The 15,481-nt window shown below is 51.3% G+C and overlaps 1 protein-coding gene across 1 annotated transcript in view; it reads left to right on the top strand.

Moving 5' to 3' along the window:
* GABBR2 (gamma-aminobutyric acid type B receptor subunit 2) overlaps nt 1-15,481 on the top strand; it is a 298,825-nt gene that overhangs the window by 234,908 nt on the left and 48,436 nt on the right. Inside the window, exon 12 of the mRNA XM_016223063.2 lies at nt 12,220-12,327. Coding sequence (XP_016078549.2) covers nt 12,220-12,327 — 108 coding nt within the window. The remainder of the gene's footprint in view (nt 1-12,219; nt 12,328-15,481) is intronic.

The raw sequence follows: 15,481 nt of genomic DNA, 5'->3' as shown, positions 1-15,481 counted from the left end.
GAGGAGACCATAATGAAAGTGCTACCAGGGGCTAGTTTGGTGCCTTCTAATTTACACAGTGCTCTGATCCCTCCGTGCATCTCCGAGAGCTGGGGGACCCACCTCAGTCTCCCAGCTGAGAATAAGGGCAGCAGAGCTCTGCCCTGTTCCTCCCAGCCCCTGTGCCCGGCTCCCTATCATTCACTGCCTGCCAGCTGGGAACACATTCACTGGCCTGAGTGTGAGTGTTTGGTGCAGAGACTTGAAGCCGGGCCCTTGGAGAGCCTCTCCCTCCTGGAAAGGAGCTCCTGACATCCCTCCCTGCTCACAAGCACAGGCGCTTCCCAGGGTTTGACCCAAATCCCTCAAACACTGGGTGCAGGCTAGGGAACAAAAAAGGGACATCCCCCACACCTGGGTTTTTTCTCTTAATGAAGCCTGACATTCTATTCTGGGAGTCGCGCTCATTTGTGCAAGGGAAGGTTGTCCTGGGAAGCCTGGCAAGGCGGTATGAATAAACCATAAAGTGCTTCACAAATCAGCATTAGCTCCGCACACGAGGGCTCCGGGAGGACGGCAGGGCCGGCTCTCACCACCCCTGAGGATTCATTCATCTGCAGTCAGGGCTGCTTCAGAGGCTCTGCAGAGGGGAGCCACATTCATGACTGTGGGGAAAAGGCATCGATTAATGACTCTGGATTGAATTGGGTCAGCACAGATGTGTGCATGAGTCGTTTCTTTAATTCCCAGTATTGCCCAGGAAGGGGAACAGAAAGCTCTTGAGTTTAGAGCCCAAACATCAGGACCCAATGGGTGCAATTTGGGCTGTGCTCCACCTGCTATTCCAGGGGTTGGCTCCTTTATTTCACTTGCTGCCTTGGTCTCTGTTCTGTCCAGGCCCCGAAGGCTGCCCCAGTGAACTCCCACCAAGGGGGAGAAAGAGGTAGACGCAGGGCCACCTGGTGCAGGGAGCACAGATTGCAAACAACAGCCCTGTGTCACTCCCGCCTCCTGCACGGATTAGCTCTAACCATGGCAAGCGATGAGGCATCTCTGCACCTCAGTGTTGTTATCTGTAAAATGAGTGTGAGAACACAGGATCATCTCATGGTTAAAATGAGCTGATTCAGACAAGCTACGTAAACATGGGGTGACTGAGGGAGTGGGGAGGGGGAGAGGAAGAGGGGTGGGCATCTTTCTCCCCATCACAGTACAATTCCTGGAGCCCCACTTTGTGCTCTGTGGGAAATCTTATAGGACAACGGACAAGGACCACGAAGCCAGCTCCAGATGTGGAGCAGTGTAAGACCGTTCAGCCTGTCCTGCTGCTGCATGCATGCCACCTTTTTTGTTGTTAGCGTTCAGTATAGAAACTAAATACAAAGATAAACCATGAACATCACCTCAGGAGGAGACCTATGGCAGTCACAAGTCGATGCCCCTCTAGAGGCTGTGCCCCTGCTCGGAAGGGCCATTGTAACTTGGACAGGGGGTGGGTGATGTGTGAGCATGCAAGCTGCACACGCACACACAGCTGCTTCTGGGGAAGCAGTTAGACTTCGTTCCCATCCCCCGCTCCTTCTGACCCTTTCCGGAATCTTCCCAGCCTGGTTTCAGCAAGTCTTGCAAATAGCTCCAGCTACACGGTGCTGTCTCCCTGGACACTGTGTGGGTAGTGGAATCACCATAGCAACGTGGCCCCTGTGGGCACAGAGCTGCCTGTGAGGACAGTGCTGGGTGTGAGCCAGAGTCTGGGTGCCAGGGGGGTGAGAAGGCCCCATCCAGCTTACACACTGACCTGGCTCAGGAATCCCAGCTTCTGGCAGCCCAGCGAGGGAGCAAGGTGGGCAGAGAAGGGGAAAGACACCTTCCCTCCTTTTAGAATCATAGGCAGAAACCCCAGCATGAGCGTGGAGGGTGAGGAGGGGCTGCAGTGAGGATGCGGAGACTCAGGTGGGCCTTGGGCTCCAGCAAGCACAGGTCTCAGCAGCTTCAGGCACTCTCAGAACATTCCTGGTGGTGGTGCCATGTTAATGCCCCAAGCCTGTGACCTCATGGAATTCAATATTCTTTACCAAGGCCAGCTTGCCACCAGGCGCAGCCTTTCCTTCAAATCCCCACAGCTGCCTGACAAGGCCAGGTTCACTGCCCCCAGTTTATAGGAGAGAAAACCAGAACTCTGTCACCCATGGCCAAGTGGCAGGATTGAAGCTTGGAACTAGCTCTGTGGAACTACAAAGACATCTGAGATGTTACATTCATCTTTTTTAAAGAAATATTTTTATTTTTTTTTAAAAATTGGTTTAACCAGGAGAAATAGATCGGCTAAATTCTTAGGGTTGTGGTCAACATATATCCCAACCAAAACTTTTGTCCATTCAGATTTTTAAAAATTGAGGTATACCTAATTCATATACCATAAAAATTTACCCTTAAAGTGCACAATTCAGGGGTTTTAGTGTATTTATTGATTCATTTTTTGTTGCATCCCCAAAGTATATCATAGTGGCTCGCACATAAGAGAGTTGCAGTCGGACTGCTTGTGATCAAATCCCAGCTGCACTACTTCCCAGCTGTGTGTTGAAGTTACTTAACATCTCTGGACCTTAGTTTACTCCTCTCTAAAGGGGGGTGATAATAGGGTTGTGAGGGTTAAATGAGATAGTGTATGGAAAGCACTTAGTGTCTGCCACATAGTAAGAGTCAGTAAATGCTAGCCATTGTCACATACATGAATGAATGAATGAATGAATGAATGAATGAATGAATGAATGAGTGAGTGAATGATGGGACTGTGTCTGGGTAATTATGTTCACCTCTGGCCATCGCTAAGAGAAACACTGAGAAAGCAGAGTAAACTTGGGATGAAGAAGAAGCTGGACAATGGGGTTGGTGCTGGTCGACTGGGTGTAGGTACAGCCATGGAGACTTCTGGCCTCAGGTGGCCTTCTCTGCTAGGATGGTCAGGGACAGACTCAGGACCTGCCTAAGTCACAGCCACGCTGCCCTACCTCTGCTGCCTCGAGTGCTGAAAGGGGCCTCAGGACAGGCTGTGAGGGAGGTAAGAGTGACACAGAGGGACCTCTGAGTGCACTCAGACACAGTTCCCCAGGCATTGGACTCTGGCGTAAGAGCTAGGGGAAGCCAGGCCAGCCCAGGGCTGCTCTAGAGGCAGCTCAGAGAGGAGCATGGCTCAGCTGTAGATCTCCCAGCTGCCTCCTCTGGTTGACACTCCTGACTTATTTATTTTGTTACTTTTTATTAAAGTAAAGATATATACACGTAAGTTATAGCTTAATGAGTTTTCACAAACTCAACTCAACTGTGAATCCAGACCAACTGTGAATCATGAACAGACCATTACTAGCTCCCAAAAGTCTTTCCTGTCCCTTCCAGTGACTGTCCTTACACCCCTAAAGGGTGACCAGCCCACCTTTTACCTGCACAGATAGTGCTTCTCAGTGTGCACATGCATCTCCTGGGTATCTCAGTGCGTGTACATCCTGGCTCCGTCGATCTGGGGTGGGCCTGAGAGGCCACATCTCTAACAAGCTCCCAGGTGATCCTGAGGCTGCATCCACAGACCACAGAGTAGCAAGGTCTAGGCTAGAACCTGTGCTTTATCCCTGTGTTTGTCTCTTGGAGACTGTCATGTAAAAGAAATGAAAGCACCAAAACTGTCCCGTGAGGAGCAACTAGGGGAAGAGAGGGGTTCCTGGGCCTCCGCCTGGAATCTTGGGATACAGGGCTGTCCCCTCACAAGAGGTAGGGTTAGATTCTGGGTCCTGAGCATGCCCTCAGCCTTCCACCTGCTCATGAGAGATGAATGAATGGGCTCAGGTGGGTAGCAGCTGGGAAGGCACGGGGCAGTAGGGGCTCAGGCACTGGGCCCTCCAGAGGATGCTCGGATTGTCTAACTCACAAGGTAAAGGCTCTCTGGGAATCCCAATTGGTTTCTAAGTAAATTCGAGCCTAGTAGGAATTCATGATGTTTTCAGTTAAAAGGCCATAAGTATCTGCGATATTTTTTCCCTTGGGGATTTTTTGGGGGGGGCGTTGAAAAATAACCTAATATAATCATGTGGTTTGGGGCTGTTTCAGCATGTGATACCATGCTTTTGTGGCTGGCTGTGGTAAAGTGCTTTGTGATTTCAGAAGGTGGTCAGAAGGCTGAGCCAGGAGAGGCCCACACAGTTTGATGAGGGTCTTGCCTGATAGGTTCAGACCAGCTGAGGGACGCAGCGCCAGGGATCGGCTCTGACAGTGCCTGTTTGGACCAGCTGGAGTGCGGACAGGCTGCAGCTCCCTCCTTGACAGCTGTGGCCTCCCCACCCCCACCTCTTCTGTCCCTAGCCATCCACAGCCTTCCGTGGTGAAGGGCTCCCTCGGCCCTCTGGCTTCCAAAGGAGCGCACCAGGGGTTCCCCAGACTCTCCAGCCAATGGACGGATGATGTCCACCTATCCCACACACCTTCAGTTAAGCCACTCCTGGCCCCTGTCTTACAATTCATTCATTTATATGATAACATTTCCAAGGCACCACTGTAGCCAGGGCCTGCAGGCACAGAGCTGGACCGTGTAGATCGCAGCCCCCAGAGAGCTGGCAGCGTAGACAGGAAGCTGTAGGTAAACAAATAACTCCCATTCATTATGTTGCATGCCCTGATAGAGACAGGCCTAGGGGAGGGAGGGAGTCCAAAGTACAGGGACAAATTGGGGAACTTAAAATAGGTGACACCTCAGAAGGAGCTACAGTCGTTTCTGGAAGTCCTAAAAGATGCCTCTTACTTGCCCACAAATTTCACAGCAACTGCTGCAGTCACCATGGTACACCCACCCTCTCCTTCCTCTCTTGCCCTGGCACCCACTCATCCCCGTCTTTCGTCCAGAGAACTGCCTGGAGACACATGTCAGCCCCTCCCCAGCACAGCCCACACCTGCTGCCACCGCCCATGTTGCGAATGTCACACTTCCAGAAAACTCCCCAGCCTCCAGTGGGCAAGACACCTGCTGGGGTCATGAGGGGAAGAAGAAAGGCCTCTCCTCTCACTCTGTGTTGTTCTGTCACCTGAGCCAAGGCCATTGAGTGCAGCTGTGCGTTTTGTGCACTGCACAAGAGTGTTGGCAGCAGGGGTGCTGGGAGCTGAATTTCAGCCTGTGACCTGATATGTTCTTTGGCTGGGAAGGCCTGAAAGAGAGGGTTCTTTCCAAAAGCGTCCCAAGGGAGTGCCTCTCAGACATTCCTCCTCCCAAAAGGGTGGCCTTTCTTTGATAGGCCCCAAAGTTCCTAAGATGCCCCATTGGCCCTGACTGGGGTCCCAGAACACCCCTGTTTGTGCCTGGAATATCCTATGGCTCCCTGAATTGCTAAAGGGCATTTTCTGTGCAGATCTTACTTAAAGGACCCTGGGCAAGACAGAGCCCCTAAAGCTATTTATAGAGTGTGTTCTTCAGAGATTTACTGCGTTGGGACACATGCCAAATCTCTCCACCACCACCTGCCCCAGGAAGACAAGGCAGGCCCTGGAGACCCCAGGCTGAAGCCAGGTCTTTCAGCTCCAGGGTACGTGCCTTCCCCTTGTGTATAAGGGAGGTCGGGGGCTTGCTTTTGGACAGTCTGGGTCTTCCTTGCCCTCTCACTAGTGATTGCCTGGGGCGAGCAGTCAGAATGAAACAAAAGACCCTTTTCAGAACCTTGGAAAGCAGGAAAGCTTCTTGCCCCCCAGCATCCTGCCAGCCACTAAGTCTTCATCCCCCACTGTCTGACTTCCCAGCCTGGGGCCTGCAGGAGGCCCAGAGCATAGCAGCCCCAGTGGTCTGTCGGAACAGACCTACTGGAGTGGCTGTGTGTCCATTTTCCTGCTTATCCCCAAAAGAGCAGTGAAAGCCCTTCTCTCTGCCAGGCAGCCCTTCCCAAAATCAATTGAACAAGCAGCTGAGCTGAACTGTTCTGGGCATAGATTTTTCCTTCCATTTGGAGATTTGCTCTAATTGTTTTTGTTTTTCTTTTTCCTTTTTCATAGTTGAGACTGAGATGGCATTGCCTGCGACAAGTTCTTCACCCCCACCCCATGGATGTTTGTGTTCGAGGCAGTGTGCAGAGGGGCCCAAGTGCTTTATGGGCGAGGAAAGAAAAGGAACGATGTTAACATCAGAAGAGGAAATATGTTTAAGACTTTGGGAGAAAAAAAGTAGCTGTTTGTTTTGTGCAGATGAATCAGGAGAGACTTGTAGCAGAGGCAACATATTGGAAACAGAATCATTAGGGCCCTTAGAATATTCTGCTTTATTTGGAATCATAGAGCTACACATAAAGGAGACACCTGGGACTTCACCAAATAAAACCTCCCTCAGTGCAGGAAATGCCCCTTTAGCACCCCGATAGGGGGTCCTCCAAGCTCTGCTTAAATATGTGGAGTGACAGGGAGCTCAATACCTCACAGATAACATGTTTCATTTGGGTGGAAGGGACCACTGAGGCCATGAACTCAGCTTCTTTTGTTATTTAATGCTCCAGTTCCCTCTGTGGTCTTCCTGCATGTGCTTGCTCATCTCAACTTGCACATTTCTGGTGACAAAGAGTTCATTTCTTCTTTATCTGGGCCACCCAGCCTGATCACCCCTCAGTGCTGGCTCTAAAGATCTAAAGGTGGGCAAAGCAGGCTCTGCCTGCCAGTAGCACTGTCTCCTGGGAGTGGCAGACGGGTGATCATGTAGATGTCATCTAAGCATGACCAGCACAGCAGAAACATGTGAGGGTAGGAGTCACAAGGAGGCAGCCATAACCTCCCTAACATCTGGGAGGGCTTCTCACAGGAGGTGGCCCATGATTTAGATTTTAGAGGACAAATGAGAACGTGTGAAGGAGATAAAAAGAGGAATGGCATTCTGGGTGGAAGAAATAGCTGATGCCAGGCCCAGCAGCATGAGCCTGTGAGGTATGTGGGGAATACTTTTGCTGCGCAGAATTGCTGGGGTGTGAAGTGCCGTGTGGGGAACGGCAGGAGGTATCAGGTGATGGGGGCTGCACCCTGCTAAGAATATGGAGTTTAACCTGAAGGCTTTCTGGGCAGTGAAGGGCTTAATCCTGGAGAGACCTGCTTAGATTTGCATTGGATAGATGAGCAGGAGGTGAGGCAAAGGCGGGAGACCGCTAGCTGTAGGCTCCTGCGTGGTCCAGTGAGTGGTGGTAAGGAACACAAGAGCAAAAATCAGACATTGATGACGATGCGCCTTCTTTCATCTAACCCTCGCAACCACTCTATGAAGTCAGAGGCTTACTGTTAGCCCCACTCCACAGATGAGGAAATGGAGGCTCCAGGAGGTTACAGGACCTGCCCAGGTTCACACAGATAGCAAGTGATAAAGCCAGAACTTGAACCCATGTCAGTCTGACTCCAGAGCCCTGCTCATGATGACTAATGTGGATAGCGCCGTGGGAACAGAGAGGAGAGGTACTAACAAGAGACGGGAGAGTAAGGTGGCAAAGCCCCAGCAGAAGACAGAGGCCACCCGCTGCTTCACACAAAGAGAGATGTGGGTGGGGTTAAGGAAGCAAAGGGGTGTGGAGGCCCCCAGAGACCAGCAACTGCGGGAAGACTCACCACTCCTGGGTCTGAAAGGGTAAAGAGAGGACTGGAGCCATGTGAGGAGCCAGCTACGGCCAGAGAAACGGCAGGAACGCAGTGGCAGGAGCACCTTCCAGTCTCCCCATGGGGCCTTCCAGATCCAGCCAGAACCAGAGGGCAGGGGGCCCCACCCCTGAGAGCACAGAGGACAAAGGACAGGCCTGGGGTGGGGGAGAAGGAGATGGGCTTGGGTATTGGCTAGGAGAGTGAGTCAGAGGATTCCCGGGGGGACTTCCAGGTCCCTAACGTGGGTCCCTAACAGGTGCACAGTGGCGCCCCTCCCTGAGCTGGGAAGAAGTGGAGCTGCTCAGGGGAAGCTGATGGGCTCAGCTTTGGCTGTGGAGTGTGAAGGTTTTATGGGACACCTACGTGTCACCTAAATCTCCAGGGACGGGCATATGCAGGTCTGGAGCTCAGAAGAAAGATAGGAACGGGGAAAGAGATAAGGGAGTTGTCAGCACAAAAGAAATGGTTGAAGCCTGAAAATGGGAGGTGATAACCCAGGGAGAGCCCTTAAATCGACAGGATTGAGCCCTAGAGTCCACTTCTATCTTCAAGAGATGGCGGAGGAGTGGAGAGGGAAATAACACATCCCTTTTGCAGAGCCCTAACCCGGTGCTGACCCTGAGCAGCGCCAGTCTTGGGTGGGCGGCTCTGTGGGGGTCCCACTGACCTGCTTTCAGTCTTTTCTCTGGCGTGGTTTCCTCACTGTCCGAAGAGCTGTCTCCAAATGGGTCATGACCCCACTGGGATCATCTTGTGGAAGAATATATTACAGCTTTTATTTACTTTTTATGTAGAAAAAATGAAAGCAATTAAGCTTTACTGATATTTAACACTTGGACTCACCCTGGGGCCCGGGCTGGTGGTCTTTATGCAGGAACCCTCCCGGGAGCGGAGTGTTGGTCAATCCGTTACATCAGAGAGTGATGGGGCGTTGCGTTGAGACTCCCCAAGACTATCCCGGCTCCATAATTCACAGGGAGGATTCAGCGTTAGTTGTACTCATAGCCATGATTTATTACATTGAAAGAATATAAAGAAAAATCAGCAAAGGGAAGAGGTTCAGGGGGCGAAGACCAGGGAAAACCAGGTGCAAGCTTCCAAGAGCCTCTCCCGGTGGAGTCCCACAGGATGTTCTTAATTCTCCAGCAACGAATTGTGACAACACGTGCGAGATGCTGTCTACCAGGGAAGCTCGCTACACATTCAGCGCCCCTCAGGGTTATCGGGGGTGGGTCACAGGCCCCCTCTGCCTAGCACAGACCAAAATTCCAGACCCCCAGAAGGAAAGCAGGTGTGTAATATTAACCATGCTGTTTGCACAAACAGTTCGGGCACAGGGTCACCCATGGAGGGAATGATGGGAACCCCCCCAATCTAGGTTCCCAGACAGCAGCTTCAGGGCTAACCTTGCCAGCAGGCCCATCTGAAAACAGTCTACTATGCCTGCAACTCTTTCTGCCCAGGAAATCCTTCAACCATTCTTTGCTTTCAGTATGTGGCAAGACACTCCAGATGCCAGGTTCAATTTATATTATTGAGTTTTAGCTAACCTAAGTCATTTATATCATTGAGTCATAATGAATTTAGCCCTCACAAAATAGACAAGTGGCCTGAAAATGACTACTTAAAAAAAAAAAAGTCAAAGCAAATATAATAATGCTAAGCACATTGGAATGACACTTCTACCCAAAATAAGAGATCTTTGTCAGCCGCGTGATGAGGTAAAAATGATACTATTTCACCCTTTACCATCCTTTTAAAATTTCCATGCTCTGTGTATGTTCCTGTTGAAAATTGTTTTCTGGTAGGAGAACATGGTCAACGTGCATGAAAGCCATTGGTCTTAACAGTCGTGGCAGCCCATTCACTTGGACAGTGTGCTGAGATCACCCAGGAGAGTGTCCCCAGGCCGTCAGCCACCCCCGTGTGTCCTGTCCCTTTGGCAGCTGACTCCTGGGCGTGGATGAACCTGGTTTGGGTTAAGGAGACTCCGTGTGAGGAGGAGGGAGAGTGGCGTGGGGGAGACAGGGCTGGACTGGGACAAGGCGCCGAGTGTCAGGCTCAGCCCTGGCCGGAGCCGTGTGACATTGTTGAGAAAAACATCCTAAATGCTGAGCCTCAGCTGCTTCACCTGCAAAGTGGTTTTCTCACTCAGTGATGGCTCCAAAAACATCACCCTGATTTTTGTTGTTGTTTTGTTTGTTTGTTTTTAATCATATGTACCTTCGCCTCTGGCCTAATAATACAATCTCCGACTTATACTGGTTTGGACTTAGGAGTTTTCAACTTTACGATGGTATAAAAGTGATCCACATTCAATAGAGACCTACTCCAAATTTTGGATTTCATCTTTTTCTGGGCTGAGGATATGTGGTACAATATCTCTCATGATGCTGGGCAGCAGCAGCAAGATAATTTTACCCAACCATAGGCTAATGGAAGTGTTCTGAGCACATTTAAGGTAGCTAAGCTAAACTGTGATGTTCAGTAGATTAGGTGTATTAAATGTATTTTCAGCTTATGATATTTTCAGCTTACGATGGGTTTATTGGGACATAACCCCATTGCATAAGAGGAGGAGCACCTATACTTACTGAATGAACATAAGAAGGAATGAACAAATGAATGAATGAGATGATCCATAAGGTCCTGTGCAACCCTAACAGACTAGGAATGTATGAGCTGGTCATTGAATGAACTCAGGCCTAAATTTGCAATAATTGGCTCCTTCCAATGTTGCAGCTATTGTAAACAGTTTACTTTTCTTGCATACTCGTATTATAATGTGGGTAATAGTGGCCATCCTATGCCCTCTCTAAAGGACTGTGATTCATTCTTGCCTGTCTGATTTCTCCTTGTTTTTAAAATTGAAAAAAAAAGGGCTAAGTGCTCACCTATACATTGTCAGCATCCACGCCTCACAGGTCCATGTTTCTGAAAAATAACTGCAATGCTGTCATCCTTTCTGGATTAGAGGGGTCAGCCTGCGGTCTACCCAGCCAGTTCCTATTTTCACAAATAAAGTAGGAAGAGGACATGCTTTGTCTCTGAAAAGCTGGAGCGCCAAATTTCTGAAAAGGCAGAGTGAAGGGACTCGGAAGGAACATTTCATGTGCTGACAGCAAACCTGCTGCATCCAACTCCACTGGACACCAAGGGCCTGCCCTGTCTGCTCCAACCCAGCTGCCTTTCTCTCTTACCACATCCACCTTCTTGCTGTGCTCAGCTGAGGGACGTGGGGACTTCTGAGAGGAGATTTAGCTCAACAGAGCTGAGGAAAGGCAGAGGAAAAACCAAAGCCTGGAACAAGAGTTCACAGGGCACATGGCTTTTTTGTCCCAGTGAGCAGGAGGCCCCAGTGGCACACAGCCCAGGGCTGGGCCATGATGTGGGGCCCAGCCTGGAGCTAGGCGATTGTCCTGGCTATTGGAGGGTGTCCAGTCCAGCTGGTGAGGGTGAAGTCTGGAGAGGTGGGGCCTGGCCATGATGACAGTGCAGGCAGGGAATGGGCATCCAGGAGGCTCCCAAACCTAACAGATGGTGACTGGCCTTTCCCAGCCTTCGGGGATCCAGGCTGTTGGTGCCTATCAAAGCTGGCAGTTCCCATCAGCCACCAGCCCAGGGCTGGGGATCAGGGCACATCTTTGGCCTGGGGAACAGGCAGCAGCCAGACGGGGCCTTAGTCCTAAGCAGAGACCTGTGGGGCCAGGCTGTCCTGGCACTGAGTAACCAGACTCCTGAGGCTGCACAGCGCAGTAGGAGCCGAGCGGCCTAACCATGGCAGGGGGCAGGGGAGGGCGCATTGCTGAGCAGCAGAATCTGGGTAGCATCAGCTCCTTTCTTTCTCCAAATGCCTGAGGAAATAGGCCCTGGTGGGGAGTGGGAAGGGCAAAACGCTTTTCCTCTGGCCTTCCTCCCTAACTGAGCAGCCCCTCATGATGGCTGGAACTGGTCTGGTGCAGCTGCCAATCAGGTGTACCCCCCAGGACCAGCTCTGGCCAAGTCCCGCCCTGCTCTGCCAGAGTGGCAGGTTTGCTGAGCACTGGAGAAGACCCATAAGCAGGCTCGTCCACTTGTCCAGTCTCAGCCCCTGTGGCTTACTGACTTCCTCTATCCCTTGCCCAGAGCACGGGACCCATAGAAGAGGTTCCTGGGACCGCCTGGTCTCCTGCAGACTCAGGTGAAAAGACAGAGAAGTTAGCGATTATGTTCCCCTCTGCAGGTCTCTCCCCACATGGAAGGCACTCAAGGAAGGAATGAAAGAGGGACAGTCAGAGGGCTGTTCTGTTGCTCTCACTGATCCCTTAGTAGTCCTGGAGCCCTCCATGCCTCTCTCTATGGCTGGCTTCCTTGGGGGACCAACGAAGGCAGGATTTGAATCTCAAATGCCCTCTGTGCCCAGGGCCCTGGGTCTTGGCAAGTGGCTGATAGAACTAAATGTCTATCAAATTGGAAGGTGACTGAAAGACTGTGGATACTAGTAAAACTCTGTGATATGTAGAGCATCTGTCCCCATCATCTAGAGTTCTGTTGGGAAACTCACAACATTGAGGAGGCTGGCCCACCTAGGAGATGCTAATGCATGTGTTTTCTCATGGCCTCTAGGTCAGGACCTGGATTCTCACCGTGGGCTACACAACCGCCTTCGGGGCAATGTTTGCAAAGACATGGAGGGTCCACGCCATCTTCAAAAATGTAAAGATGAAGAAGAAGGTAATCACTCCTGCTTCAGGGTGTCTGCAGTGTCCTCTTAGCATTTATTTAACAGATATTTATTAAGCACCTACTATGTGCCAGGCACTGGGCTGTTTGCTGGGGATTCAAGATAAACACAATCCCTGCCCTGCCCCGCCCCACCCCCTCTACACCTCAGTAACCTGGGGAAATCGGTTAACAAAGGGTTTCCTATGCACAGTGATAAGGCCTCTTTGGGGATATATGGAGGGGGTGCTGGGGTGTGAGCACTCAGGGAAGGCTTCATGTAGGAAGTGTCACTTTGCTGAGTCCAGAGGGTGAGTGGGGATTAGCCAGGCAGAGGCTGGGGAGTTTTCGAGCCTTGTAGAAAGAACCATGTGCAGAGGCCAGGGGAGAGAAGGGTTATGTTCTTATTGCTGAAAGAGGCTCAGTGTAGCTGGGCCACAGGGTTCATGGGGATGGTGCACGAGGAGGCTCCAGGGGAAGGCAGGAGTCATGGTAAGGAATCTGAACTTTTAACTTTTGGGCACTGGGAGCCCTTGAAAGCAGGGAGTGACACAGGGCAGGGACCTGATTTAATCATTCCATGTTCAAAGAGGCTCGTGGAAGACAGGAGTTCTGTCTGCATGTGGGTGGAAAGCATTTGTCACCAATGTGGTTGAGTGTAACCAGCATGCTGACTAAGTTTGACTCTTAGGATGTCAGAGAGAAACTTTCTCCATCACTGTCCTTTTCACTCTTTCAGTGGTGGTGTTCTTCCCTTGTTCCTAGATGAAATTTGGGGCAAGTCTCATGACTTTTGAAGGTCCTCTGGTCAGCAGCTAATATGTGGAGTCCATCATAATATCCAAAACTTCAAACTGCATTCAAAGGCACAGCTTCTCCCTCCCCCAGCTCAGGCCTGTGGCACGCCTGCCACCTGCCCTGGAAGAGGGGGTGCAAGTGGGCTGTTTCTCTCTTTTGCCAGCCTGAGTTTGTTCCCCATCATCCCATTCCCAATGTTTCTGAACCCTCCAGAGTTGGAGCTTGGGGTAGTGGAAGGGGCAGGAATGACCTTACTTGCCAGTAGCTGACATCAGGCTTGCTGGGCCTGGCAGGGGTTAAGCGGGCCCTTTAGACTCACCTGGGTGTCTTTGTGGGTTTTTCAAAGCCCCCATTACTTTCTCTTCAGCAGTGTCCTTGACATGGGTGAGCTACTGTGCCAGTTGGCCATTTGTGGCTTCTTCCTCTGCCCGAGCATCTGCAGTTCCCCCACTCCTGTGCTCAGCTCACCCTCCAGCTTGTCTTGCTCAGGGCCACACAGCCCCCCCTTGCCCTGTGGGCCACTTCTGCTGTGCAGGAGGCACTCATGCATCCTTCACTTCTACAATCTTAAGGATTTGGGGCTGATCCCGCTATAGCAGCCGCCCCTTTTTTTTTGCCCCCTCCCCCACCTCAAGGGCTCCTGGCCAGCCTGTCACCCCCTCATAGGCTTCTCAGACAATAGTCAGGCATCAGTTCATTGGGTCCCCTAGGCTGCAGGGACCCCTGTCAACCAAGCCCCCGAGTGTTCTCCTTAAAGCTTCTCTCTTGATTTGAGGTCAAGGAGGAACCTTCCCCCCACCCCCATCCTCTCATCTTGAGGGCGGGGTCTCGTAACCTCATGACACCTCTTTCCAAAAACCCTCTTTTTTTCTTTTTATCAAATACTACACTTTTTTATTAATTTATTGATTTGAGAGAGAGAAAAAAAGACATTGTTTTGTTGTTTGACTTACTTATGTATTCATTGGTTGATTCTTGTATGTGCCCTGACCAGGGTCAAACCTGCAGCCTTGGCGTATCAGGACGATGCTCCAGCCCACTGAGCAACCAGGCCAGGGTCCAAAAATCCTCTTCTTGATTCAACCTCCCCAAACCCCCCCTCCCACACATACATTTACTTTTTAAACCCCTGATGTGGGTATAACCTGTTTACAAACATCTCCTCTGCAGACCCTGCATTGTGGTCTCATCCCACTTTGGAGCGTGGCACCTGTTGTTCCGACTCTTCACCCCAAACTTGCATGTGCCATCCGGTTAACGAGTTATGAGCCCCATCCCTGTGGCAGACAGCAGGTGTGCCCAAGACCGTGAGGGGCCAGCAGGCGGAGCAGGAGAGTAGGCATCTACTCCCTGCTTCCCCTCTGACCTGCCATGGGAGTTCCCGCAAACCTCTTTACCTTTCAGGGCCTCTGTTTCCCTATCTATAAAGTGGGGACATATTGAAATGGTGGTGTTTCCTGCGCTGATTCTGCCTGGCGCCCAGCGGCACCTCTCGCTCCTCATCTTCACCACCTGCCTCTTCCACTGCAAGGGCTGCTTTAGGAGCTGCTCCCCAGAGTGGAGGGGGGCATATCCGCCCTTCTCTGCCCCCTGCACCAAACTAGGCTGCCTTGAGAAAACTGCAGGCTGCATTTAGAGAGAGGAAAGGGCCCCGCTTGGCCACCCACTCCCCATGCTCATTTGTAGGGCCCCTTCCCTCACTGGGCCTCAGCAGCACTGGTGACAGCTTCCTTCTGTCTGCAAGATGAGAAGCCTAGTGGGCCACCCTTCCCAGCCCTGGCTGCACGGTGCAGTCAAGTGGAAACTACAAGAGGTAAACCAGCCCAGACCAGCTGAAACCAAACTCTGAGGCTGGGGCTGAGCATCAGGAGTTTTTGGACTTTCCCAGGTGGTACCAACAGCCAGGTGGGAGAGCTCTGGTCTAGATCATGGCGACACAGTGAGGCCTGGACCAGCCGCAGCAGCAGCAGTGGCAGCATCTAGGAGCTTGTTGGAAATGCAGACTCTCAGCTCCCACTCTCTACCCCCACCACAGCCCTGAGAATCCTGGTTGGAGCCCAGGAAAATGTTTCTCACCAGCCCTTCCCTGCGATGCTGACGAAGCCAAAGTTTGAGAGGCACCAAGGGACTTCTGGGCCCTCCTGCTCCGCGGCTCTGGTTAGAGAGAGGCGCTGCCACTATGACAGCTCCATCCTGGCTTGGAAGAGTCGCAGTGTCGATTCCTCTGTGCCAATATGTGATTCATCCATATTGTGATCTGTAATAAAGAACCAGCCTTTATGTTCCATTACTCATATGATCAGTGAGCAAGAACACTGATTGTCTGGTAACAATTGACAAAACATGTCAAGGAGACTGTAGGAGTTCA

This window comes from Miniopterus natalensis, chromosome 12, assembly GCF_054644295.1.
Source record: "Miniopterus natalensis isolate mMinNat1 chromosome 12, mMinNat1.hap1, whole genome shotgun sequence".
Taxonomy (NCBI): Eukaryota; Metazoa; Chordata; class Mammalia; order Chiroptera; family Miniopteridae; genus Miniopterus; species Miniopterus natalensis.
This window is presented reverse-complemented; position numbering and strand designations above follow the sequence as displayed.